The following is a 27475-nucleotide window of genomic DNA, read 5'->3' on the forward strand; positions in this document are numbered from 1 at the left end:
TAAAATGTTAAGTGAAAGATTGGTACTCATCATTTATTTATACCTTCTCCACCAAGGGAAATATTTTTAAAGCTGTAGAGAGTACCCAGAACAAAATGTACAGGTTTCTAAGACAAAATTGGATGTGCTTAATAAAATGAGACTCAATTAAAAGGAGAAAAAGCAAATAAGAAGGCACCAGATTATTTTATTTAAGTAAAATATCCATGAACTGAGATTCTCAAAATTTTGCAAGTGTCTTGAAACCATCACTAGACATCTTGGTATATGATCCAAAAACCTGGCAGTGGACTTTATTTTCAAAGCAAGAGGGTTAGGGGCAGGAAGGGTAAGCTGATGTGTTCTGCCTTTTAAAGTTGTACTGGTATGAAACTAAAACTGTACTAGTTTCAATACATAATAAGTATGTTTTTATATTTAATACAACATATATTAGTAAAAGGAGTATAATTAGTACAGTATTTTTAGATGGTAATTTGGCAGTAAAAGATTGCATGAATGTGTTAAAAGTGTTCATTACAAGGAAGCCGTCCTACAAATATGTTTGTGTGATTGAGGAAGAATACATGATGGCATTGTTTACAGCAGTCAAAAATTATAGACAGGCTAAATTTAACCCAAGGAATGGGTTAAATATACTTATGACACAAGTATTAAGAGATGATATAGAATGTCCATAGTGCTTTTCCAAGTGAAAAATGTAAATTGCTTATGAATATGTAAAACATTTCATATTTGTGTTTCTTATTAAGCTTGTGTAAGTTTGTATATAGGAATTAGGTATTATGAGTCTTCTGACTTTTTTCTTTTTCAAAATTGTTTTGGCTATTCCAGTTCCTTTTTGTTTCCATATTTATTTGAGAATTATCTCAATTTCTGAAAAAGATCCTGGTTGGATTTAAAAGAAGAGTTTTAATTTGCATACATAGTTCACCCACCAGATTCTATTATGCTGTCTCTTTGTGGTCAATCCTTTTTTCCCCCAACCTCTAACAGCCACTGATCTGTTCTTTGTCTCTGTGGTTTTCGAGAATTACCTCATAAATGGAATTCTACAGTAAGTACATAGTTTGTGTACTTGAGACTCATCAATATTGTGGCATATATTAACAGTCCATTCCTTTTAATTGTTGAGTAGTATTCCATTTTGTGGATATGCCAATTGTATATCTATACAGTCATTCAATTAAGGACGGTTTTGGGCATGTTTCCAGTTTTTGGCAATTATGAATAAGGCTCCTATGAACATTTGAGTACATATTTTTTGTAAGAACATAAGCTTCTTTGTACCTGGTAAATATCTAGGAGTGGCATTAGTCATATGGTTAGTGTGTGGTTAACTTTTAAAAGGATTGCCAAAATGTTTTTCAAAGGGATTGTGCTATTTTTGTATTCCCTCTAGCTATGTATGAGGTTTCCAGTTGTTCTGACTCCTCACCAACACTTGAAATGGTCTTTTTAATTTTAGTCGTTCTAATAAGTATGTAGCAGTATCTCATTGTGGTTCTAATTTCCATTTCCCTAATGGTAAAGAGCATTCATTGGAATATTTGTCACCCTTTTATCTTCTTTGGTGAAGTGTCTGTTCAAATCTTTTACCCATTTAAAAAAAAAAAAGGAACTTTTCTTTCTTATATTTGAGTTTTGAGAGGTCTTTAAATATTCTTCCTACAAGTTCTTTGTCAGATTTGTGATATGGAAGTATTTTCTCTCAGTGTATGACTTGTTTTTTCAGTCTCTTAACAGTGTTTTTTGCAGAGAAGAAAGATGAAGTCCAGTTAATGTTTTTTGTTTGCGTTTTTGTGGATAATGCTTTTGGTGTCATATTTAAGAACTCATTACCTAACCCAAGATGACAGAGATTTTCTTAGATTTATCTTCCATTTTGTGATTATAGCCATCCTAATGAGTGCAAAATGGTATCATATTGTGATTTGCATTTGCATTTCTCTAATGATGTTGAGCCTCAACCCTTTTTATGTGCTTCTTGGCCAATAATATATCTTCTTTGGAGAAGTGTCTGAGTCCTTTGACCATTTTTTAAATTGGAATATTTTGTCTTGTTGGATCGTAAGAAAATACATTGACCCTTGAACAACATGGGTTTGAACTGTGTGAGTCCACTTAAACATGGAATTTTTTCAGTAAATACATACTACAGTACTACACAATCTACAGTTGATTGAATCTGTGGCTGCAGAACTGTGGATATGGAAGGCCATCTGTAAAGTTATACGTGGATTTTCAACGGTGTGGGGGGTTGGTGCTCCTAACCCCTATGTTGTTCAAGGGTCAACTGTGTATCCTGAGTACTAGATTCTTGTCATATATATGATATGCAGATTTTATTTTCTCCCATTCCTTGGTTGCCTTTTGACTCCATTGATAATGTTGTTTGATGCAGAAAAGTTTTCAATTTTGATGAAGTCCAACTTATTTTTTCTTTTGTTGCCTGTGCTTTTCGTCTTATATCCAAGAAATCATTGCCAAATCTAGTGTCATGAAACTTTTGCCCTAGTTTTTCTCTAAAGAGTTTTATAGTTTTAGCTCTTACACTTAGGTGTTTGATCCATTTTCAATTGATTTTTGTGTATGGTGTAAGGTCAGGGTTTAACTTCATTCTTTTATATGTGATATCCACTTTTCCCAGAACCATTTTTTTGAAAAGACAGTCTTTCCCCTATTGCATGATCTTGGCTTCTTTGCCAAAATTCATTTGACCAAATATGTGAGGATTTATTTCTGGGCTCTCTATTCTTTTGGTCTGTATATTTGTCTTTATGCTAGTATCACATTGTATCACACTGTTCTGATTACTTTTACTTTGTGATAAATTTTGAACTCAGGAAGTCTGAGACATCCAACTTTGGTTCCTTTTTTCAAGATTGTTCGGGTTTTTAAGGGTTCTTTTCTTGAGATTCCATAAGAATTTCGGATGGAATTTTCTGTTTCTACAAAAAACTAATTGAGATTTTGATGATGATTGTATTGAGTCTGTAGATTGTTTTGGATAGTATTGACATCCTTATAATATTAAGTCTTCCCATCCATGAACAAATCTTTTACCTTGGTTAAGTTTCTTTTTAAGTATTTAGCTTATTTTGATGCAACTGTAAATGTAATTTTTTCCCTTCCTTTTTGGTTTATTGTCACTGTACCAAAATAGCGCCGTTTTTTGTGTGTTGATTTTGTATCCTGTAACATTGTAAACTTATTCTAAAAAGGAAACACAATTGATTTTTGTATGTTATGTTGTTATCTTGCACCTGCAACTTTTTTCTACTAGTATTTGGTTGTTGTTGATTCTTTGATATTTTTGAAATATGAAGTATTATGTTGTCTGAATAGTTTTATTTCTTTATCTATTTGGATGCAGTTTATGTCTCTTTATTGCCTAATTCTGCTTGAACATTGAGTAATTTGTTGAAAGCTGTGGTGAAAATGGACATTGTTGACTTCTTGATTTTAGGGGGGAAGCTTTTATTTTAGTCATTTAACATTGACTGTAAAGTTACGTATGTGTTTTTCATAAATGCCCTTTATTATACTAAGAAAGTTCCCTTCTATTTGTAGTTTTTTGCATGTTTTATCAGGAAAGAGTGTTTTGGCTCTTTGCTGTCCCTTGAGATTTTGTCAAATGCTATTTGTCATAATTTGAGATGATTATTAGAAAAAAGGAAAAAAGAACCATGTAATATATTTTATTACATTCATTGATTTTCTAATGTTGAACCACTGCCAGGGTATACATATTACGTTTAATATGTAGTTGATTCTGTTTGCTAATATATATACATATATATATATATTATAGGATTTTTGCACTTATAGGGAAAATTGGTTTCTGGTTTGTTTTTTTTCTTTTGATGTGGTGTCTTTGGCTTCTGTATAAAAGAAATGCCTCATAGATTGAGTTACAAAGTTTTTCTTCCTCATCATTTTTAGGAAGACTTTGAGAAGGATCAGTGTTACTTCTTCTTTTAATTGCTTATAGAATTCACTAGTGAAGCCATCTGGTTCTGGACTTTTTTGTTGGGAGATTTTTAATAACTGATTCAATCTCTTTGCATGTTATAGGTTTGTTCTGATTTTTTAATTTTTGTTTGAGCCATTTAATTCAGGTTATGCAATTTATTGGCATGCAATTTTCCGTCCTATTCTTCCACAATATTTTTATTTCTGTAAGGTTGATAGTAATATTCCTGCTTTCATATATGATTGTAGTTATGTGCATTTTCTGTCCGTTTTACTTACTGAGTCTATCTAAAAGTGTGTCAATATTGTTGATACATTAAAAAAAAAAGTTTTTGGTCTTACTAATTCTGTTGTTTCTCTAGTCTCTCTTGTTTCTTTTATTTTTATTATTTCTTAAATTTTGCTGCCTTTACATTTAGTTTGCTTTTCTTTTTCCTATTAAGGTATAGAGGTAAGTTACTGAATTCATTTAAAAATTTTTCTTTTAACATCTTTATTGGTGTATAATTGCTTCACAGTGGCGTGTCAGCCTGTGCTCTACAACAAAGTGAATCAGCTATACATATACATACATCCCCATATCTCCTCCCTCTTACGTCTCCCTCCCACCCTCTCCATTCCCGCTCCTCTAGGTGGTCACAAAGCACTAAGCTGATCTCCCTGTGCTATTCGGCTGCTTCCCACTAGTTATCTGTTTTACATTTGGTAGTGTATGTAAGTCCACGCCACTCTCTCACTTCGTCCCAGTTTACCCTTCCCCGTCCCTGTGTCCTCAACTCCATTCTCTAAGTCTGCGTCTTTATTCCTGTCTTACCCCTAGGTTCTTCAGAACCATTTTTTTTTTTTAAGATTTCATCTATATGTGTTAGCATATGGTGTTTGTTTTTCTCTTTCTGACTTGATTCACTCTGTATGACAGACCCTAGGTCCATCCGCCTTACTACAATAACTCAATTTCGTTTCTTTATGTGGCTGAGTAATAATCCATTGTATATATGTGTCGTATCTTCTTTATCCATTCATCTGTCAATGGACACTTAGGTTGCTTCCATGTCCTGGCTATTGTAAATAGAGCTGCAGTGAACATTGTGGTACAAGATTCTTTTTGAATTATGGTTTTCTCAGGGTATTTGCCCAGTAGTGGGATTGCTGGGTCATGTGGTAGTTCTATTTTTAGTTTTTTAAGGAACCTCCATACTGTTCTCCATAGTGGCTCTATCAATTTAAATTCCCACCAACAGTGCAAGAGGGTTCCCTTTTCTCCACACCCTCTCCAGCATTTATTGTTTGTAGATTTTTTGATGATGGCCATTCTGACTGGTGTGAGGTGTACCTCATTGTAGTTTTGAGTTGCATTTCTCTACTGATTAATGATGTTGAGCATTCTTTCATCTGTTTCTTGGCAATCTGTATATCTTCTTTGGAGAAAGGTCTGTTTAGGTCTTCTGCCCATTTTTGGACTGGGTTGTTTGTTTTTTGATATTGAGCTGCTTGTAAATTTTGGGAATTAATCCTTTGTCAGTTGCTTCATTTGCAAATATTTACTCCCATTCTGAGGGTTTTCTTTTCATCTTGTTTATGGTTTCCTTTGCTATGCAAAAGCTTTTAAGTTTCATTAGGTCCCTGTTGTTTATTTTTGTTTTTAGTTCCATTACTCTAGGAGGTGGGTCAAAAAGGATCTCGCTGCGATTTATGTCATAGAGTGTTCTGTCTGTGTTTTCTTCTAAGAGTTTAATAGTGTCTGGCCTTACATTTAGGTCTTTAATCCATTTTGAGTTTATTTTTGTGTATGGTGTTAGGGAGTGTTCTAATTTCATTCTTTTGCCTGTAGCTGTGCAGTTTTCCCAGCACCAATTACTGAAGAGTCTGCCTTTTCTCCAGTGGATATTCTTGCCTCCTTTATCAAAAATACGGTGACCGTATGTGCATGGGTTTATCTCTGGGCTTTCTGTGCTGTTCCATTGATCTATATTTCTATTTTTGTGCCAGTACCATATTGTCTTGATTGCTGTAGCTTCGTAGTATAGTCTGAAGTCAGGGAGCCTGATTCCTCCACCTCCATTTTTCTTTCTCAAGGTTGCTTTGGCTGTTCAGGGTCCTTTGTGTTTCCATACAAATTGTGAAATGTTTTGTTCTAGTTCTGTGAAAAATGCCAGTGGTAGTTTGATAGGGATGCATTGAATCTGTAGATTGCTTTGGGTAGTAGAGTCACTTTCACAATGTTGATTCTTCCAATCCAAGAACATGGTATATCTCTCCATCTGTTGCTATCATCTTTAATTTCTTTCATCAGTGTCTTATAGTTTTCTGCATACAGGTCTTTTGTCTCCTTAGGCAGGTTTATTCCTAGGCATTTTATTCTTCTTGTTTCAGTGGTAAATGGGAGTGTTTCCTTAATTTCTCTTTCACATTTTTCATCATTAGTGTATAGGAATGCAAGAGATTTCTGTACACTAATTTTGTATCCTGCTACTTTACCATATTCATTGATTAGCTCTAGTAGTTTTCTGGTAGCATCTTTAGGATTCTCTATGTATAGTATCATGTAATCTGCAAAGAGTGATAGCTTTACTTCTTGTTTTCCAATTTGGATTCCTTTATTTCTTTTTCTTCTCTGATTGCTGTAGCTAAAATTTCCAAAACAGTGTTGAATAATAGTGGTGAGAGTGGGCAATCTTGTCTTGTTCCTGATCTTAGAGGAAATGATTTCAGTTTTTCACCATTGAGAATGATGTTGGCGGTGGGTTTGTCATATATGGCCTTTATAATGTTGAGATAAGTGCCTTCTATGCCTAGTTTTTGGAGAGTTTTTATCATAAATCGGTGTTGAATTTTGTCAAGAACTTTTTCTGTATCTATTGAGAGAATCATATGGTTTTTATTCTTCAGTTTGTTAATATGGTGTATCACATTGATTGATTTGCATACAGTGAAGAATCTTTGCATTCCTGTGATAAACCCCACTTGATCATGGTGTATGATCCTTCTAATGTGCTGTTGGATTCTGTTTGCTAGTATTTTGTTGAGGATTTTTGCATCTTTGTTTATCAGTGATATTGGCTTGTAGTTTTTTTGTGTGTGTGTGATATCTTTATCTGGTTTTGATATCAGGGTGAAGGTAGCCTCGTAGAATGAGTTTAGGAGTGTTCCTGCCTCTCCTGTATCTTGGAGGAGTTTGAGAAGGATAGATGCTAGGTTTTCTCTAAATGTTTCATAGAATTTCTTGTGAAGCCATCTGGTCTTGGGCTTTTGTGTGTTGGAAGATTTTAAATCACAGTATCAATTTCTGTGCTTGTGATTGGTCTGTTTATATTTTCTGTTTCTTACTGGTTCTGTCTTGGAAGGCTGTGCTTTTCTTAGAATGTGTTCATTTCTTCCAGGTTGTCCATTGTGTAGGCATGTAGTTGCTTATAGTAATCTGTCATGATCCTTTGTATTTCTGCAGTGTCAGTTGTTACTTCTCCTTTTTCATTTCTAATTCTGTTGGTTTTTCTCCCTTTTTTTTCTTGATGAGTCTGGCTAGTGGTTTATCAATTTTGTTTATCTTCTCAAAGAGCCAGCTTTTAGTTTTATTTATCTTTGCTATTGTTTCCTTCTTTTTCATTTATTTCTGATCTGATCTTTACGATTTCTTTTGCTAACTTTGGGATTTTTTTGTTCTTGTTTTTCTAGTTGCGTTAGGTGTAAGGTTAGGTTGTTTATTTGAGATGTTTCTTGTTTCTTAAGGTATGGTTATATTGCTATAAACTTCTCTCTTAGAATTGCTTTTGTTGCATCCCATAGGTTTTGGGTGGTCGTGTTTTCATTGTCATTTGTTTGTAGGTATGTTTTCATTTCCTCTTTGATTTCTTCAGTGATCTCTTGGTTATTAAGTAGTGTATTGTTTAGCCTCCATTTGTTAGTATTTTTTACTGATTTTTTTCTGTAACTGATAATCTAGTCTGATCACGTTGTGGTCGGAAAAGATACTGGATACGATTTCAATTTTCTTAAATTTACCAAGGCTTGATTTGTGACCCAAGATATGATCTATCCTGGAGAATGTTCCATGTGCAGTTGAGAAGAAAGTGTATTCTGTTGTTTTGGATGTGATGTCCTATAAATATCAATTAAGTCCACCTTGTTTAATGTATCACTTAAAGCTTGTATTTCCGTATTTATTTTCATTTTGGATTATCTGTCCATTGGTGAAAGTGGAGTGTTAAAGTCCCCTACTATGTGTTATTGTCAATTTCCCCTTCTATGGCTGTTAGCATTTGCCTTACCGACTGAGGTGCTCCTGTGTTTGGTGCATAAATATTTACAATTGTTACCTCTTCTTGGATTGATCCCTTCATCATTATGTAGTGTCCTTTTTTGTCTCTTGTATTAGTCTTAATTTAAAGTCCATTTTGTCTGATACTAGAATTGTTACTCCAGCTTTCCTTTGATTTCCATTTGCATGCAATATCTTTTTCCATCCCCTCACTTTCAATCTGTATGTGTTCCTAGGTCTGAAGTGGGTCTCTTGTAGACAGCGTATATACAGGTCTTGTTTTTGTATCCATTCAGCCAGTCTTTGTCTTTTGGTGGGAGCATTTAATCCATTTACATTTAAGGTAATTATCGATATGTATCTTCCTGTTACCATTTTCTTAATTGTTTTGGGTTTGTTACTGTAGGTCTTTTCCTTCTCTTGTGTTTCCTGCCTAGAGAAGTTCCTTTAGTATTTGTTGTAAAGCTGGTTTGGTGGTGCTGAATTCTCTTAGCTTTTGCTTGTTTGTAAAGGTTTTAATTTCTCCGTCGAATCTGAATGAGATCCTTGTTGGGTACAGTAACCTTAGTTGTAGTTTTTTCCTTTTCATCAGTTTAAATATGTCCTGTCACTCCCTTCTGGCTTTCAGAGTTTCTGCTGAAAGATCAACTGTTAACCTTATGTGGATTCACTTATATGTTATTTGTTGTTTGGTGCTTTTAATATTTTTTCTTTGCATTTAATTTTTGATAGTTTGATTAATATGTGTTTTGCGTTCTCTTTGGATTTTTCCTGTATGGGTCCTCTGCGCTTCCTGGACTTGACTATTTCTTTTCCCATATTAGGGAAGTTTTCAACTATAATCTCTTCAAATATTTTCTCAGACCCTTTCTGTTTCTCTCCTTCTGGGACCCCTATAATTCGAATGTTGGTGCATTTAAAGTTGTTCTAGAGGTCTCTGAGACTGTCCTCTATTCTTTTCATTCTTTATTCTGCTCTGCAGTAGTTATTTCAACTATTTTATCTTCCAGGTCACTTAGCCGTTTTTCTGCCTCAGTTATTCTGCTGTTGATTCCTTCCAGAGAATTTTTAAATTCGTTTATTGTGTTGTTCATCACTGTTTATTAGCTCTTTAGTTCTTCTAGGTCCTTTTTAAATGTTTCTTGTATTTTTCCATTCTCTTTCCAAGATTTTGGTTATCATTACTATCATTACTCTGAATTCTTTTTCAGGTAGACTGCCTATTTCCTCTTCATTTGGTTTGGTGGGTTTTTACCTTGCTCCTTCATCTGCATGTGTTTCTCTGTCTTCTCATTTTGCTTAACTTACTGTGTTTGGGGTCTCCTTTTCACAGGCTGCAGGTTCGTAGTTCCTGTTGTTTTTTGGTGTCTGCCCCCAGTGGCTAAGGTTGGTTCAGTGGGTGTGTATGCTTCCTGGTGGAGGGGACTGGTGCCTGTGTTCTGGTGGATGAGGCTGCATCTTTCTCGTGGGCAGGTCTGTGTCTGGTGGTGTGTTTTGGGGTGTCTGTGAACCTTATTATGTTTTTAGGCAGCCTCTCTGCTAATGCGTGTGGTTGTGCTCCTGTCTTGCTAGTTGTTTGGCCTAAGGTGTCCAGCACTGTAGATTGCTATTCATTTAGTGGAGCTGGGTCCTAGCTTTGAGAGTGAGATGTCTGCGAGAGCTTTCTCTGTTTGATACTATGTGGAGGTGGGAGGTCTCTGGTGGACCAATGTCCTGAACTTGGCTCTCCCATCTCAGAGGCACAGGCCTGACACCCGGCCGGAGCACCAAGACCCTGTGAGCCACACAGCTCAGAAGGAAAGGGAAAAAGAAAGAAAGAAGAAAATAAAAGTTATTTTAAAAAATGAAGAGTAATTATTAAAATTAAAAAAGTGACAAGAAAAATGAGGAAGAGAGCAACCAAACCAAAAGACAAATCCACCAATGATAGCAAGCTGTAAAAACTATACAAAAAAACAAAAAAATACGGACAGACAGAACCATAGAACAAATGGTAAAAGCAGAGCTATACAGACAAAATCACGCACAGAAGCATACACATACAAACACAAAAGGAGAAAAAGAAAAAAAAAATATATTGTTGCTCCCAAAGTCCACTGCCTCAGTTTTGGGATGATTTGTTGTCTATTCAGGTATTCCACAGATGCAGGGTACATCAAGTTTGTTTTGGAGATTTAATCCGCTGCTACTGAAACTGCTAGGGGAGAATTCCCTTTCTCTTCTTTGTCCCATAGGTCCTGGGATTCAGCTTTGTATTTGTCCCCACCTGTTCGTGTTGGTTGCTTTAGGGCGTCTGTTCCTTGCTCAGACAGAATGGGGTTAAAGTAGCAGCTTGTTAGTGGACTCTGGCTCACTGAGGCTGGGGGAGGGAGGGGTACGGAATGTGGGGCAAGCCTGCAGCGGCAGAGGCCAGCATGAAGGTGCAACACCCTGAGGCGCACCGTGTGTTCCCCCTGGGAAGTTTTCCTTGGATCACGGGACCCTGGCAATGGTGTGCTGCAGAGGTTCCTGGGAGGGGGTGGGTAGTGACCTGCGCTTGCACACAGGATTCTTGGTGGCAGTTGCTGCAACATTAGCGGTTTATGCCCATCTCTGGGGTGCGAGCTGATAGCCTCAGTTTGGGCCCATCTCTGGAGCTTGCTTAGGTGGTGCTCTACCTTCTGTGGGTACATGGAACAGGAATTGCCTCTCCTCGCGTTCCCCCAAACAATGGTCTCTTGCCTCTTCGGCAGGTCTAGACTTTTTCCTGGACTCTCTCCTGGCCAGCTGTGGCGCACTAGCCCACTTCAGGCTGTGGTCTCGCAGCCAACTCCAGTCCTCTCCTTGGGATTTGATCTCCGAAGCCCGAGCTCAGCTCCCAGCCTCCACCCACCCCGGCAGGTGAGCAGACAAGCGTCTCAGGCTGATGAGTGCTGGTTGGCACCCATCCTCTGTGCGGGAATCTCTCCACTTTGCCCTTTGTACCCCTATTGCTGCACTCTCCTCAGTGGCTCCGATGCTTCCCGCTGCCCCCTGCCTCTGCCAGTGAAGAGGCTTCCTAGTGTGTGGAAACTTCCTCTTTCACAGCTCCCTCCACTGGTGCAGGTTCTGTCCCTATTCCTTTTTCTCTGTTTTTTCTTTTTTCTTTTGCCCTACCCAGGTACGTGAGGAATGTCTTGCCTTTTGGGAGATCTGAGGTCTTCTGCCACCGTTTAGTAGGTGTTCTGTAGGAGTTGTTCCACATGTAGATGTGTTTCTGATGTATTTGTAGGGAGGAAGTTGATGTCCACATCTTACTCTTCCGCCATCTTGAAGGGCTCCCTCAGTTTTTTTTTAATGTAAACATTTACCGCTGTATTTCCCTTTGAGCACTGCTTTTGTTGCGTCTCATCAATTTTGGTATGTGGTGTTGTTTTCACTGATCTCAAAGTATTCTAATTTGTCTTGTAATTTTTTCTGTAACTCATTAGTAATTTAAGAGTGTGTTGGTTAATTTGCACGTATTTGTAAATTTTCCAGGTTTCCCTCCTGTTATTCATTTCCACTTCCTTTCCATTGTGCTCAAAGAAGATAATTTCTATGACTCCAGTCTTTTAAAAAAGTTACTGAGACTTTTTTGTGGCCTAGTCAGCTAACCTGGAGAATTTCATATGTGCACTTGAGAATAATGTGTATACTGTTGTTGGGTTTGGTGTTCCATATATGTCTATTACATTTGTTTAGTTTATGGTATTGTTCAAGTCCTCTGTTTCCATATTGATATTCTGTCTGGATCTTCTATGTTTTTTTGAAAGTGGTATATTGAAATCACCAGCTATTACTATAGTGATTATCTATTTCTGTCTTTGATTCTGTTAGTGTTTGTGTCATATATTTTGGGACTCTGCTGTCTGGTGTATATATCTTTTTGATTGTTATATTTTCCTGATGAATTGATCATTTTTACTCAGTGTTATTATGTCTCACAAAATAAATGTGACAAAATTTTTTTTGTCTGATATTAACATAGCCACTCAAGCTTTCTTTTGGTTACCCTTTGTTTAGAATACCTTTTTGTATCTTCTTGTTTTCAATCTCTTTGTGTATTTAAATTTAAAATGAATTTCTTGTAGACAGCGTGTCATTGGATCATTTTATTTTTTTCAAAATTTATTTATTTATTTTTGGCTGCCTTGAGTCGTCTTTGCTGCACGCGGGCTATCTCCCATTGCAGCGAGAGGTGCAGGGTTGCGGTGCACAGGCCTCTCACTGCAGTGACTTTTCTATTGTTGCGGAGCATGGGCTCTAGGCTCATGGGCTTCAGTAGTTGTGGCACATGGGCTCAGTAGTTGTGACTCGTGGGCTCTAGAGCGCAAGCTCAGTACTTGTGGCGCACAGGCTTAGCTACTCCGTGGCATGTGGGATCTTCCTGGACCAGGCTTGAACCCATGCCCCTGCATTGGCGTGTGAATTCTTAACCACTGCACCACCAGGGAAGTCCCTGGATCATTTTAAAACATTCCATTGTGCCAGTCTGTCTCTTAATGGGTTAGTTTAATACATTTATATTTAAGGAGATTGTTGACAAGGAAGGACTTTTGCCATTTTGCTGTTTTTCTTCTGTCTTTTTTTCTTAAAACTTTATTAGAGTATAATTGCTTTACAATGGTGTGTTAGTTTCTGCTTTATAACAAAGTGAATCAGTTAAACATATACATATGTTCCCATATCTCTTCCCTCTTGCATCTCCCTCGCTCGCACCCTCCCTATCCCACCCCTCCAGGTGGTCACAAAGAACCGAGCTGATCTCCCTGTGCTATGCGGCTGCTTCCCATTAGCTATCTATTTTACATTTGGTAGTGTATATATGTCCATGCCACTCTCTCACTTTGTCACAGCTTACTCTTCCCACTCCCCATATCCTCAAGTCCATTCTCCAGTAGGTCTTTTTCTTTATTCCTGTCTTGCCCCTAGGTTCTTCATGACTTTTTTTTTTCTTAAATTCCATATATGTGTGTTAGCATACGGTATTTGTCTTTCTCTTTCTGACTTACTTCACTCTGTGTGACAGACTCTAGGTCTATCCACCTCATTACAAATAGCTCAATTTCATTTCTTTTTATGGCTGAGTAACATTCCATTGTATATATGTGCCACATTTTCTTTATCCATTCATCCGATGATGGACATTTAAGTTGTGTCCATCTCAGGGCTATTGTAAATAGAGCTGCAATGAACATTTTGGTATATGACTCTTTTTGAATTATGGTTTTCTCAGGGTTTATGCCTAGTAGTGGGATTGCTGGGTCATATGGTAGTTCTATTTATAGTTTTTTAAGGAATCTCCATACGGTTCTCCATAGTGGCTGTACCAATTCACATTCCCACCAGCAGTGCAAGAGTGTTCCCTTTTCTCCACACCCTCTCCAGCATTTATTGTTTGTAGATTTTTTGATGATGGCCATTCTGACACGTGTGAGATGATACCTCATTGTAGTTTTGATTTGCATTTCTCTAATGATTAATGATGTTGAGCATTCTTTCATGTGTTTGTTGGCAGTCTGTACATCTTCATTGGAGAAATGTCTATTTAGGTCTTCTGGCCATTTTTGGATTGGGTTGTTTGTTTTTTTGTTATTAAACTGAATGAGCTGCATATAAATTTTGATCCTTTGTCAGTTGTTTCATTTGCAAATATTTTCTCCCATTCTGAGGGTTGTCTTTTGGTCTTGTTTATGGTTTCCTTTTCTGTGCAAAAGCTTTGTTAGGTCCCATTTGTTTATTTTTTGTTTTTATTCCCATTTCTCTAGGAGGTAGTCAAAAAGGATCTTGCTGTGATTTATGTCATAGAGTGTTCTGCCTATGTTTTCCTCTAAGAGTTTGATAGTTTCTGGCCTTACATTTAGGCCTTTAATCCATTTTGAGCTTATTTTTGTGTATGGTGTTAGGGAGTGATCTAATATCATACTTTTACATGTACCTGTCCAATTTTCCCAGCACCACTTATTGAAGAGGCTGTCCTTCCTCCACTATACATTCCTGCCTCCTTTATCAAAGATAAGGTGAACATATGTGCGTGGGTTTATCTCTGGACTTTCTATCCTGTTCCATTGATCATTATTTCTGTTTTTGTGCCAGTACCATACTGTCTTGATTACTGTAGTTTTGTAGTATAGTCTGAAGTCAGGGAGCCTGATTCCTCCAGCTTCATTTTTCTTTCTCAAGATTGCTTTGGCTCTTCGGGGTCTTTTGTGTTTCCATACAAATTGTGAAATGTTTTGTTCTAGTTCTGTGAAAAATGCCAGTGGTAGTTTGATAGGGATGCATTGAATCTGTAGATTGCTTTGGGTAGTAGAGTCATTTTCACAATGTTGATTCTTCCAATCCAAGAACATGGTATATCTCTCCATTTATTTGTATCATCTTTAATTTCTTTCATCAGTGTCTTATAATTTTCTGCATACGGGCCTTTTGTCTCCTTAGGTAGGTTTATTCCTAGATATTTTATTCTTTTTGTTGCAGTGGTCAATGGGAGTGTTTTCTTGATTTCACTTTCAGATTTTTCATCATTAGTGTATAGGAATGCAAGAGATTTCTGTGCATTAATTTTGTATCCTGCTGCTTTACCAATTTCATTGATTAGCTCTAGTAGTTTTCTGGTAGCATCTTTAGGATTCTCTATGTATAGTATCATGTCATCTGCAAACAGTGACAGCTTTACTTCTTTTCCGATTTGGATTCCTTTTATTTCCTTTTCTTCTCTGATTGCTGTGGCTAAGACTTATAAAACTATGTTGGTTAGGAGTGGTGAGAGTGGGCAACCTTGTCTTGTTCCTGATCTTAGAGGAAATGCTTTCAGTTTTTCACCATTGAGGATGATGTTGGCTGTGGTTTTGTCACATATGGCCTTTATTATGTTGGGGAAATTCCCTCTATGCCTACTTTCTGCAGGGTTTTTATCATAAATGGGTGTTGAATTTTGTCAGAAGCTTTCTCTGCATCTATTGAGATGATCATATGGTTTTTCTCCTTCAATTTGTTAATACGGTGTATCACATTGATTGATTTGCATATATTGAAGAATCCTTGCATTCCTGGAGTAAACCCCACTTGATCATGGTGTATGATCCTTTTAATGTGCCGTTGGATTCTGTTTGCTAGTGTTTTGTTGAGGATTTTTGCATCTATGTTCATCAGTGATATTGGCCTGTAGTTTTCTTTCTTTGTGACACCCTTGTCTGGTTTTGATATCAAGGTGATGGTGGCCTCGTAGAAGGAATTTGGGAGTGTTCCTCCCTCTGCTATATTTTGGAAGAGTTTGAGAAGGATAGGTGTTAGGTGTTCTCTAAATGTTTGATAGAATTCGCCTGTGAAGGCATCTGGTCCTGGGCTTTTGTTTGTTGGAAGATTTTTAATCACAGTTTCAATTTCAGTGCTTGTGATTGGTCTGTTCATATTTTCTATTTCTTCCTGATTCAGTCTTGGCAGGTTGTGCATTTCTAAGAATTTGTCCATTTCTTCCAGATTGTCCATTTTATTGGCATATAGTTGCTTGTATTAATCTCTCATGATCTTTTGTATTTCTGCAGTGTCAGTTGTTACTTCTCCTTTTTCATTTCTAATTCTATTGATTTGAGTCTTCTCCCTTTTTTTCCTGATGAGTCTGGCTAATGGTTTATCAATTTTGTTTATCTTCTCAAAGAAGCAGCTTTTAGTTTTATTGATCTTTGCTATTGTTTCCTTCATTTCTTTTTCATTTATTTCTGATCTGACTTTTATGATTTCTTCTGCTAACTTTGAGGTTTTTTTGTTCTTTCTCTAATTGTTTGAGGTGCAAGGTTAGGTTGTTTATTCGAGATGTTTCCTGTTTCTTAAGGTAGGATTGTATTGCTGTAAACTTCCCTGTTAGAACTGCTTTTGCTGCATCCCATAGGTTTTGGGTCGTCGTGTCTCCATTGTCATTTGTTTCTAGGTATTTTTTTATTTCCTCTTTGATTTCTTCAGTGATCACTTCGTTATTAAGTAATGTATTGTTTAGCCTCCATGTGTTTGTATTTCTTATAGATCTTTTCCTGTAATTGATATCTAGTCTCATAGCATTGTGATCGGAAAAGATACTTGATACAATTTCAATTTTCTTAAATTTACTGAGGCTTGATTTGTGACCTAAGATATGATCTATCCTGGAGAATGTTCCATGAGCACTTGATAAAAATGTGTATTCTGTTGCTTTTGGTTGGAATGTCCTGTAAATATCAATTAAGTCCATCTTGTTTAATATATCATTTAAAGTGTGTGTTTCCTTATTTATTTTGATTTTGGATGATCTGTCCATTGGTGAAAATGGGGTGTTAACGTCCCCTACTATGAATGTGTTACTGTCGATTTCCCCTTTTATGGCTGTTCGTATTTGCCTTATGTATTGAGGTGCTCCTATGTTGGGTGCATAAAGATTTACAATTTTTATATCTTCTTCTTGGATCGATCCTTTGATCATTATGTAGTGTCCTTCTTTGTCTTTTGTAATAGTCTTTATTTTAAAATCTATTTTGTGTGATATGAGAATTGCTACTCCAGCTTTCTTTTGGTTTCCATTTGCAATGAATATCTTTTTCCATCCCCTTATTTTCTGTCTGTATGTGTCTCTAGGTCTGAAGTGGGTCTCTTGTAGACAGCATATATATGGGTCTTGTTTTTGTATCCATTCAGCCAATCTGTGTCTTTTGGTGGGAGCATTTAGTCCATTTACATTTAAGGTAATTATCGATATGTTTCTTCCTATTACCATTTTCTTAATTGTTTTGGGTTTGTTACTGTAGGTCTTTTCCTTCTCTTGTGCTTCTTGCCTAGAGAAAGAAGTTCCTTTAGCATTTGTTTTAAAGCTGGTTTGGTGGTGCTGAACTCTTAGCTTTGATTGTAAAGGTTTTAATTTCTCCATCAAATCTGAATGAGATCCTTGCTGGGTAGAGTAATGTTGGTTGCAGGTTGTTCTCATTCATCACTTTAAATATGTGTTGCCAGTCCTTTGTGGCTTGCAGAGTTTTTGCTGAAAGATCAGCTTTTAACCTTATGGGAATTCCCTTGTGTGTTATTTGTTGTTTTTCCCTTACTGCTTTTAATATATTTTCTTTGTATTTAATTTTTGACCGTTTGATTAATATATGTCTTGGCATATTTCTCATTGGACTTATCCTGTATGGGAGTCTCTGTGCTTCCTGGGCTTGATTAACTATTTCATTTCCCATATTAGGGAAGTTTTCAATTATAATCTTTTCAAATATTTTCTCAGTCTGTTTCTTTTTCTCTTCTTCCTCTGGAATCACTATAGTTCGAATGTTGGTGCATTTAATGTTGTCCCAGAGGTCTCTGAGACTGTCCTCGGTTCTTTTCATTTTTTTCTTTATTCTGCTCTGCAGTAGTTATTTCCACTATTTTATCTCCAGGTCACTTATCCGTTCTTCTGCCTCAGTTATTCTGCTATAGATCCCATCTAGAGTATTTTTCATTTGATTTATTGTGTTGTTCATCATTGCTTGTTTCATCTTTAGTTCTTCTAGGTCCTTGTTAAATGTTTCTTGCATTTTGTCTATTCTATTTCCAAGATTTTGGATCATCTTTACTATCATTATTCTGAATTCTTTTTCAGGTAGACTGCCTATTTTCTCTTCATTTGTTAGGTCTGGTGGGTTTTTTCTTGGTCCTTTATCTGCTGTGTGTTTTTCGGTCTTCTCATCTTGCTTATCTTACTGTGTTTGGGGTCTCCTTTTTGCAGGCTGCAGGTTCGTAGTTCCCGTTGTTTTGGGGATGTTTTTGTATGTCCTCAGTGGCTAAGGTTGGTTCAGTGGGTTGTGTAGGCTTCCTGGTGGAGGGGACTAATGCCTATGTTCTGGTGGTTGAGGCTGGATCTTGTCTTTCTGGTGGGCAGGTCCACGTCTGGCGGTGTGTTTTTGGGTGTCTGTGGACTTATGATTTTAGGCAGCCTGTCTGGGTGGGGTTGTGTTCCTGTCTTGCTAGTTGTTTGGCTTAGGGTGTGCAGCATTGTAGCTTGCTGGTCGTTGAGTGAAGCTGGGTGCTGGTGTTGAGATGGAGATCTCTGGGAGATTTTGGCCGTTCGATATTATGTGGAGCTGGGAGGTCTCTTGTGGACGAGTGTCCTGAAGTTGGCTCTCCCACCTCAGAGGCGCACTCCTGACTCGTGGCTGCAGCACCAAGAGCCTTTCATCCACACGTCTCAGAATAAAAGCGAGAAAAAGTAGAAAGAAATAAGCCAAAAGAAAATAAAATAAAGTAAGGTAAAATACAATAACACTTATTCAGAAAAAAAGTTTTTTAAATAGTTTAAAAAAAAAAAGGACGGATAGAACCTTAGGACAAATGGTGAAAGCAAAGCTATACAGACAAAATCTCACACAGAAGCATACACATACACACTCACAAAAAGAGGAAAAGGGGAAAAAATAATAAATCTTGCTCTCAAAGTCCACCTCCTCAATTTGGGATGATTCGTTGTCTATTCAGGTATTCCACAGATGCAGGGTACATCAAGTTGATTGTGGTGCTTTGATCCGCTGCTTCTGAGGCTGCTGGTAGAGATTTCCCTTTCTCTTTTTTGTTCTCACAGCTCCTGGGGCTGAGCTTTGGATTTGGCCCCTCCTCTGGGTGTAGGTCACCGGAGGGCGTCTGTTCTTCGGTCAGACAGGACGGGGTTAAAGCAGCAACTGCTTCGGGGACTCTGGCTCACTCAGGCTGGGGGTAGGGAGGGGTACGGAGTGCGGGTCGAGCCTGCGGCGGCAGAGGCCAGCGTGACGTTGCACCAGCCTGAGGTGCGCCGTGCGTTCTCTCGGGGAAGTTGTCCCTGGATCCCGGGACCCTGTCAGTGGCGGGCTGCACAGGTTCCCCGGAAGGGGTGTGTGGATAGTGACCTGTGCTCGCACACAGGCTTCTTGGTGGTGGCAGCAACAGCTTTAGCCTCTTATGCCCGTCTCTGGGGTCCGCGCTTTTAGCCACGGCTCGCGCCTGTCTGTGGAGCTCCTTTATGCAGTGCTCTTAATGCCCTCTCCTTGCGCACTAGGAAACAGAGGGAAGAAAATGTCTCTTGCCTGTTGGGCAGGTCCAGACTTTCCCCCAAACTCCCTCCCAGCTAGCCGTGGTGCACTAACTCCCTGCAGGCTGTGTTCATGCCGCCAACCCCAGTCCTCTCCCTGCGCTCTGACCAAAGCCCGAACCTCAGCTCCCAGACCCGCCTGCCCTGGCGGGTGAGCAGAGAAGCCTCTCGGGCTGGTGAGTGCTGGTCAGCACCGATCCTCTGTGCGGGAATCTCCCCGCTTTGCCCTCTGCACCCCTTTTGCTGTGCTGTCCTCCACGGCTCCGAAGCTTCCCCCTCCGCCACCCGCAGTCTCCACCCGCGAAGGGACTTCCTAGTGTGTGGAAACCTTTCCTCCTTCACAGCTCCCTCCCACTGGTGCAGGTCCCGTCCCTATCCTTTTGTCTCTGTTTATTCTTTTTTCTTTTGCCCTACTCAGGTACGTGGGTACTTTCTTTCCTTTTGGGATGTCTGAGTTCTTCTGCCAGCGTTCAGTAGGTGTTGTGTAGGAGCAGTTCCACGTGTAGATGTATTTCTGATGTATCTGTGGGGAGGAAGGTGATTTCCGCATCTTACTCTTCCGCCATCTTCCCGGAAGTCCCTAGTTGTCTTATATATTCTTTCTTGCCCAGTTCCTCTATCACTGCTTTTGTTTGTGTTTGATTTTTTTCTCGTGTACCATTTTCATGTTTTAAATGTTTTAAATTATTTTCTTAGTAATCATCCTGGTGATCAGAATTAATATCTTAACGTTTATACCAATTTAGTTTGAAATGATAGTAACTTGGTTTTTATTCATTTATTCAGGCATACTGCAAATGCATTGCGGGTTTGGTTCTAGGCCACTGCAGTAAAGCAAACATCACAGCAAAGTGAGTCACTTGAGTTACTGTAGTCTGTTAAGTATTCATTAGCATTATGTCTTAAAAAACTATGTACATACCTTTATGTACATACATAAAAAACACTTTATTGCTAAAAGGTGCTAACCATCATCTGAGCCTTCGTTGACTTGTAGTCTTTTTGCTGGAGGAGGGTCATGCCTCAGTGTTTATGGCTGCTGAAGGCTGGAGTGACTGTGACAATTTCTTAAAATAAGACAACAGTGAAGTTTGCCATATTGGTGGACTCTTCCATTCATGAATGAATTTCCTGTAGCATACAGTGCTGTTTGAGATCATTTTACCCGTAATAGAACTTTTTTCAAAATTGGAGTCAGTCCTCTTAAACCCTGCCAGTGCTTTATCAATTAGGTTTGCATAATATTCTAAACTGTTTGTTGTCATTTCAGCAGTCTTGTCAGCATCTTCACCAGGAGTAGATTTCATCTCAAGAAACTACTCTCTTTGCTCATACCTACGAAGCAATTCTCATTTGTAAAAGTTTTTATCATGAGAATAGTAGTAATGCTGTCACATATTCAGACTGCACTTTTAATTCTAGTTCATTGCTATTTCACTACACCCACAGTTCTTTCCCCCACTGAAAACTTGAACCCCTCAAAGTCATCCATGAGGGTTGGAATCAACTTCTTGCAAACTCCTGTTTATGTTCATGTTTTGATCTCTTTCCATGAATCACAAACGTTACTAATGGCATCTAGAATGCTGAATCTTTTCCATGTTTTCAACTGACCTTGTCCAGGTTCATCAGAGGAATCACTAACTATGACAGCTACAGCCTTATGAAGTGTATTTGTTAACTAATGAAAGTTGAACAGTGAAATGACTCCTGTGGGTTGCAGGTTGGATGCTGTGTCAGGAGGTGTGAAAGCAACATAATTCTCACGGTGCATTGTTAGCAGAGCTCTTGGGTGATCAGGTGCATTGTCAATGAGCAGTAATATTTTGAAAGGAATCTTCTGAGCAGTAGATCTCAAGAGTAGGCTTAAAATATTCACTAAACCATGTTATAAACAGATGTGTTGTCATCCGGGCTTTGTTTTTCCATTTCTAGAGCACAGGCAGAATAGATATAGTGTAATTCTTAAGGGCCCTAGGATTTTTGAAATAATAAATGAGCACTGGCTTCAGTTTAAAGTCAGTAGCTACCTTAGACCCTATAAAGAAAGTATGCTTGTTTTTTGAAGCTTTGAAGTCAGGCACTGACTTCTCTCTACCTATGAAAGTCCTAGATGTCATCTTCTTCCAAAGTAATGCTGTTTTTTCTGCATTGAAAATCTTTTGTTTAGTGTAGGCACCTTAATTACTTATTTTAGCTAGATCTTCTGCATAATTTGCTTCAGTTTCTACATCACCATTTGCTGCTTTACCTTGCACTTTTATGTTATGGAGACAGCTTCTTTCCTTAAGCCTCATGAACTAGCCTCTGCTAGTTTCATACTTTTTTTCTGCAGCTTCCTCACTTGTCTTAGCCTTTGTAGGGTCTTGCTCTGGATTAGACTTGGACTTAAGGGAATGTTGTAACTGATTTGATCTTCTATCTAGATTCCTAAGACTTCCTCATATCAGCAATAAGCTGTTTTGCTTTCTTATCATTCATGTGTTCACTGGAGTAGCATTCTCAATTTTCTTTAAGAACTTTTTCTTTGCAGTTACAACTTGGCGAACTGCTTGGTGCAAGAGGCCTTGCTTTTTATCTGTCTCAGGTTTTGACGTGCCTTCTTCGCTAAGCTTAATCATGTCTAGTTTTTGATTGAAAGTGAGAGACATACAATTCTTCCTTTGACTTGAACACATAGCGGCCATTGTGGGTTTATTAATAGGCCTAATTTCAATATTGTTATGTATCCAGGAATAGGGAGGGCCATGGAGAGGGAGAGAGACAGAGGAATGGCCAATCAGTGGAGCAGTCATAACACACACAACATTTATCAATTATGTTTGCTGGCTTATGTGGATGTCATTCATGGCATCCTAAAACAATTATGATAGTAATATTGCTGATCACAGATTACCATAGGACACATAATAATAATATGAAAAGTTTGAAATATTGGGAAATTATCAAAATGTGACAAAGAGACATGAAATGAGCAAGTGCTGTTGGAAGAATGACAGTGATAGACTAGCAGGGTTGCCACAAAACCTTAAATTTGTAAAAAATGCAATATCTTTGAAGCTCATAAAGCAAAGTGCAATAAAATGAGGTGTACCTGTAATAATTTGTAAAATTTTGCTCCCATCCCCATCCCTCACTTATATTATTGTTAATAAATTACATCTTTTGATTCAAAGAAATGGAAAGATGGATTGGATTGGAAGAATTAATATTGTTAAAATGCCCATACATTTGGACAAAGAAATCTACAGATTTAATTCAATTCATATCAAAATATCCATGACATTTTTCATAGAACTAGAACAAATAGTCCTAAAATTTATATGGAACTGCAAAAGACCCAGAATTGCCAAAGCAATCCTGAGGAAAATGAACAAAGCATAACCCTTCCAGACTTCAGACTATACTACAAAGCTACAGTATCTTATAATAATGTATAATGGAAAATAATCTGAAAAAATGGTATAACTGAATCACTTTGCTGTACACCTGAAACAAACACAATATTGTAAATCAACTATATTTCAATTAAAAATTAAACTGTATCTTTATACATTGTGTGTTCATTAACATAGGTATATAAATACTATTTTATTACTTTTAAATCATAAAGGAAACAAATACAGGAATTACAAACGAAAAATAAAATAATACTGGCTTCTATATTTACCTGTGTAGTTAATTTTTCCAGTGTTCTCCTTTTTTTCTGTGGCTTCAAGTTTTGTTTATTCTTTATTTCTGCATGAAGGAGTTCCTTTAGTGTTTCTCGTAGGGCAGGGCAGGTCTAGCAACAAACTTCCTCAGTTTTTATTTTTCTAGGAATGTTTTAATTTCTCTGCCATTTTTGAGTGATAGTCTGCTGGGTATAGAATTCTTATTTGACAGTTTTTTTTTCAGCATTTTAGATATGTCATCCTACTGTCTCCTGGCTTTCATGATATTTAATGAGAAATTGGCTGTTAGTCTTACTGTGGATTCTGTGCATTACTTGTATATAATGAGGTGGATTGTTTTTGTTCTTCCTTCAAGATTCTTTCATCTCTGGCTTTTACAGTTTAACTATACAGCTGACTTTTGAATCACACAGGTTTGAACTGCACCTTTCCACTCTTACACAGGTGTTTTTCAACAAAAACTAAAATACTACACAGTCTGTGGTCAGTTGAGCACTGATGTGGAACCACTGATACGGAGGGCTGACTATAAAGTTATTTGTGGATTTTTGACTGTGCAGGGAGTCAGTACCCCTAACCCTGGTGTTGTTCAAGGGTAAACTATAGTTTTATCTGTGTGACTCTTTAAAATTTTTTTTAAAAATTTAAAGATTATCTTCCATTTACAGTATTACAAAATGTTAGCTATATTCCTCATGTTGTATGATACATCCTTGAGCCTATCTTACACCCAATAGCTTGTACCTCCCACTCCCCCACCTCTATATTACCGACCCAAACCCCACCCCTATCCCCCCCCACCCCCGCCCACTGGTAACCACTAGCTTGTTCTCTATATCTCTGTGTGTGACTCACTTCTGAGTTTCTCCTACTTGGAGTTCATTTACCTTCTTGATTGTGTAGATTTCTGTATTTAACTTTAAATTGGTAAGTTTTTTGCCATTGTGTCTTCAGATATTCTTTCTACCCCTTTCTGTTGATATACTTTTGGAAGTCTGTTTTCTCTGGAAGTCAGACTTCAATATCTGGGCTTACATGGAGATGATTTGTGTGAAATTCTTTTTTGTTGTTGTTAATGGGTCATATTTTCACATTTCTTTGTATGCCTTTTGATTTTTTTTTATTGTTTTTTAAAAACTGGACATTTTGAATATTACAGTTTTGTAATACTAGATTCTCCTCTCCTCCTCATGCTTTACTGTTGTCTTTTCAAGGGCTGCAGTCATTTCTTTATTTACTTTTTTCTAAACTGTTTTCTCAAGGACTGTATTCCTTGTCATGTGTGGTTACTGAAATTTTGTTGTCTGGGTGTTTAGCAGTGATCTTCCAGATTTCCTTAGTTAATGGGAGTTGGAAAAATGTAATTTCTTGTTTTTTTGCAGATTGTCTGTTAGCTGAGGTACTTCTTCAGAGGTTAGGCAGGCTACCTACAGCTTTGCCTTAGTATTCACCTTGTGCTTGCACAGAGAGCAAAGATCAGCTAGAGTTGCAAGCCTGTGCCCCTCAGGTCTTCTCTAAGAATTCATCCAGCCCTGGGCATTCAAGTAGCAGTCTACATTTCCTAGTATGTGTGATATCCCTTTGAAGTACTTATTCTTCAAATATCTTAACTCCTCTGCCTTTTTATTTTGAGGCTTTTTAGATTGTCTGTTATTTATGTAATTCATTGTCTTGCCCCTGGCAACTACTTTTATTGTCTGTCTTTAAATCTTTTTGAAAGATGATACTCTTTCAAAAAAAAAAGGGAAGCCCTTCAAAACACTCTGCCACAGTTTTTGAGATTGGGTCCATGGTGTTCCCTTTGGCACCAGCAAGCCATACTAGTAACTCTGTCTGCTGTCCCTATGGGCACCATAGAGTTGGGGGAGGGGAGACGGCATACAGGTAAGGAAAAATACTATTGTGCTCTCTTATCAAATAAAATAGACTGTTAGGCACTTCTCTCTTTGTTATACATTTTTCTTAGATTACAGATGTCCATAAAAGATGTCTTGTCATTTTTTTTTTTTTGGCAGGCTAAGAGTTGCTTCATTGGAGGGCCTCATTCTTGAGGTTTCTTACTCCTCCATTTTCCATGACATCATTTCTTTTTTTCATTTTTGAAAGATTGATAATTCAGTGTTCATGGTTTTTTCCTCTCCACTCATCAGTTTTATTCCATTGTCTTTCACCTTACATAGTTTCTACCAAAAAGTCTGATAAAATTTTTTGTTTTTCTGTGTGTGAGGAATTATGTTTTTTTAGCTTCCTTTTGAATTCTCTTTCATTTTTAGCAATATTATATTTTAGATATTATTCTTGGGAATTCTCTGGTCTTCCATCTGTGTTTTAATGTCAAATTATTTTTGGAAAGTTCTCCTGTGCTATCTCTTCAAATATTTATTTTGCTTTGATCTTTCTCTCTCCTTCTGGAATTCTAGTTATACCTATGTTATTCTATTAGGTATTGTGCCATGGCCTGTCTTGGATGCTCTTTTGTCCCACTTCCTCCGCTACTTTTTTTTTTTTTTTTGATAAACTTTATTTTTTAGAGAAGTTTTATGTTCACAGTAGAATTGAACAGAAGGTAGAGAGATTCCCCCTATAACCCCTGTTCCCACATACATATAGCCTCTCCCACTATTAACATCCCACATTACAGTGGTATGTCTGTTACAATCAATGAACCTATGTTGACATTATCACCTAGTGTCTGTAATTTACATTAGGGTTCACTCTTTGTGTTATATATTCTATGGTTTTTGATAAATGTACAGTTAGATGTACCCACCATTCTTGTATCATACAAAATATCTTCTCTGCCCTAAAAATCTTCTGTGCCCACTTAGTCATCTCTCCTACCCCATAACTTCTGGCAGTCACTGATATTTTTACTGTCTCCATAGTTTTGCCTTTTCCAGAATGCCATATTGTTCAAATCATATAGTATGTAGTGGTTTCAGATTGGCTTCTTTCAGTTAGTAATATGCATTTGAGCTTTCTTTGTGTCTTTTCCTGGCTTGATAGCTCATTGCTTTTAAGTGTTAAATAGTATTCCATTGTCTGCATGTACCACAGTTTATTTATCCATTCACCTCTTAAAGGACACCTTTCTTTCCTGTTTTGGCAATTTTGAATAAAACCGCTGTAAACATCTTTGTGCAGGCTTTTATGTAGACATAAATTTTCAATTCATTTGGGTAAATACTAAGGAGTGTGCTTGTTGGTAGTACTGGTTGATTGTAGTCTGTGTATTCTGGCATATTCATTTTATTCTAAAGTAATTTTCAAAAGACCTGAATAGACATTTTTCTGAAGAAGGTATATAAATGACCAAAAGCTACATGAAAAGGTATTCAACATCACTAGTCTTCAGGGAAATGAAAATCAGAGCCATGATGTATCACTTCACACCTCTGTTAGGATGGCTTTTATCAAAAATTTAAGAGATATATTCTGGTTGAGGATGTGGGCAGAATGGAACCCCTTCACTGTTCGTGCAAATGTAAACTGGTAAAGCCTCTGGAAAACAGTATGGAGGTTCCTCAGATAATTAAAAACTACCATATTACATAGCAATCCCACTTCTGGGTATATATCCAAAAGAAATGAAATCATTATCCCAAAGAGATAGATGTACTCCCATGCTCATAGCACCATTATTCACCATAACCAAAATATGGAAACAACCTTATGTGTCCATGGATGTATGAGTAAAGAAAACTTGTTGTGTCTATGTGTGTGGAATCACTTATATGTGGAATCTTGAAGCGGGGGTGGGGAATTTGTAGAAAAGTGGTTGCCGGGGCCAAGTGGTAGGGGAAATAGGGAGAGGCTGGTTAAAGGGTACAAACTTTGTTATAAATGAATATTGTCTGAGGATCTAATGTATAATATAGTGACTATAGTTGATAACACTGTTTTGTGTAATTGAAATTTGCTAAGAGAGTAGAACTTACTGAATGTTGGGACCAAAAAAAAAGGAAAAGTAAATATGTGAGGTGGTGGATTTGTTAATTAACTCAATGGGGGAAGCCCTTCATAATGTATCCATATATCAAATCATCCTGCTGTAAGTAACAGTTTCATTTGTCAACTGTACCTCAGTAAAGCTGGAAAAAATAATTTCTTTCTTCCTTTCTTTCTTTCTTTTTATTTTAGTTAACAGGATTACCTTTGAGGTTATTTTGAAAGTTTTGAGTTGTACAGCACTTGATTCTTTGCTCCATTGTGGAAAGAGCTTTACAGCAATGATTACTTCAGAGTTACCAGTGTTACAGTAAGTATTATAGCTTTCTTTTTATTTTTTTAAAATGCATGTAACACTTTTCTGTATCAAAATGCTCTCATTAATAAGACATCAAATATGTTCTCTGATAGTTGGGTAATATGTTTGAAGTAAAAGAACTATCAGAGGATGTAATTACTATATCCATCTATAGCCCTTGCATCATAATGTCAGCATGTTCTGTGTTACTGAACAAAAAACATGTTACACTGTCTTATATTAGGAGTCAGCAAACTATGAAC

The 27475-nt window shown here is 37.4% G+C and overlaps 1 protein-coding gene across 2 annotated transcripts in view; it reads left to right on the plus strand.

Annotated features, from left to right (window-relative positions):
- STAG1 (STAG1 cohesin complex component) overlaps positions 1-27475 on the plus strand; it is a gene marked incomplete at its 3' end in the record, with an annotated part of 421944 nt that overhangs the window by 99927 nt on the left and 294542 nt on the right. For both annotated transcript variants that reach the window (XM_082655685.1, XM_082655684.1), the window contains exon 2: positions 27107-27224. In XM_082655685.1, coding sequence (XP_082511811.1) covers positions 27196-27224 — 29 coding nt within the window. In that variant the 5' untranslated portion in view covers positions 27107-27195. The remainder of the gene's footprint in view (positions 1-27106; positions 27225-27475) is intronic.

The sequence above is a fragment of the Grampus griseus genome (assembly GCF_964374135.1).
Source record: "Grampus griseus genome assembly, chromosome: 5".
Lineage (NCBI taxonomy): Eukaryota > Metazoa > Chordata > Mammalia > Artiodactyla > Delphinidae > Grampus > Grampus griseus.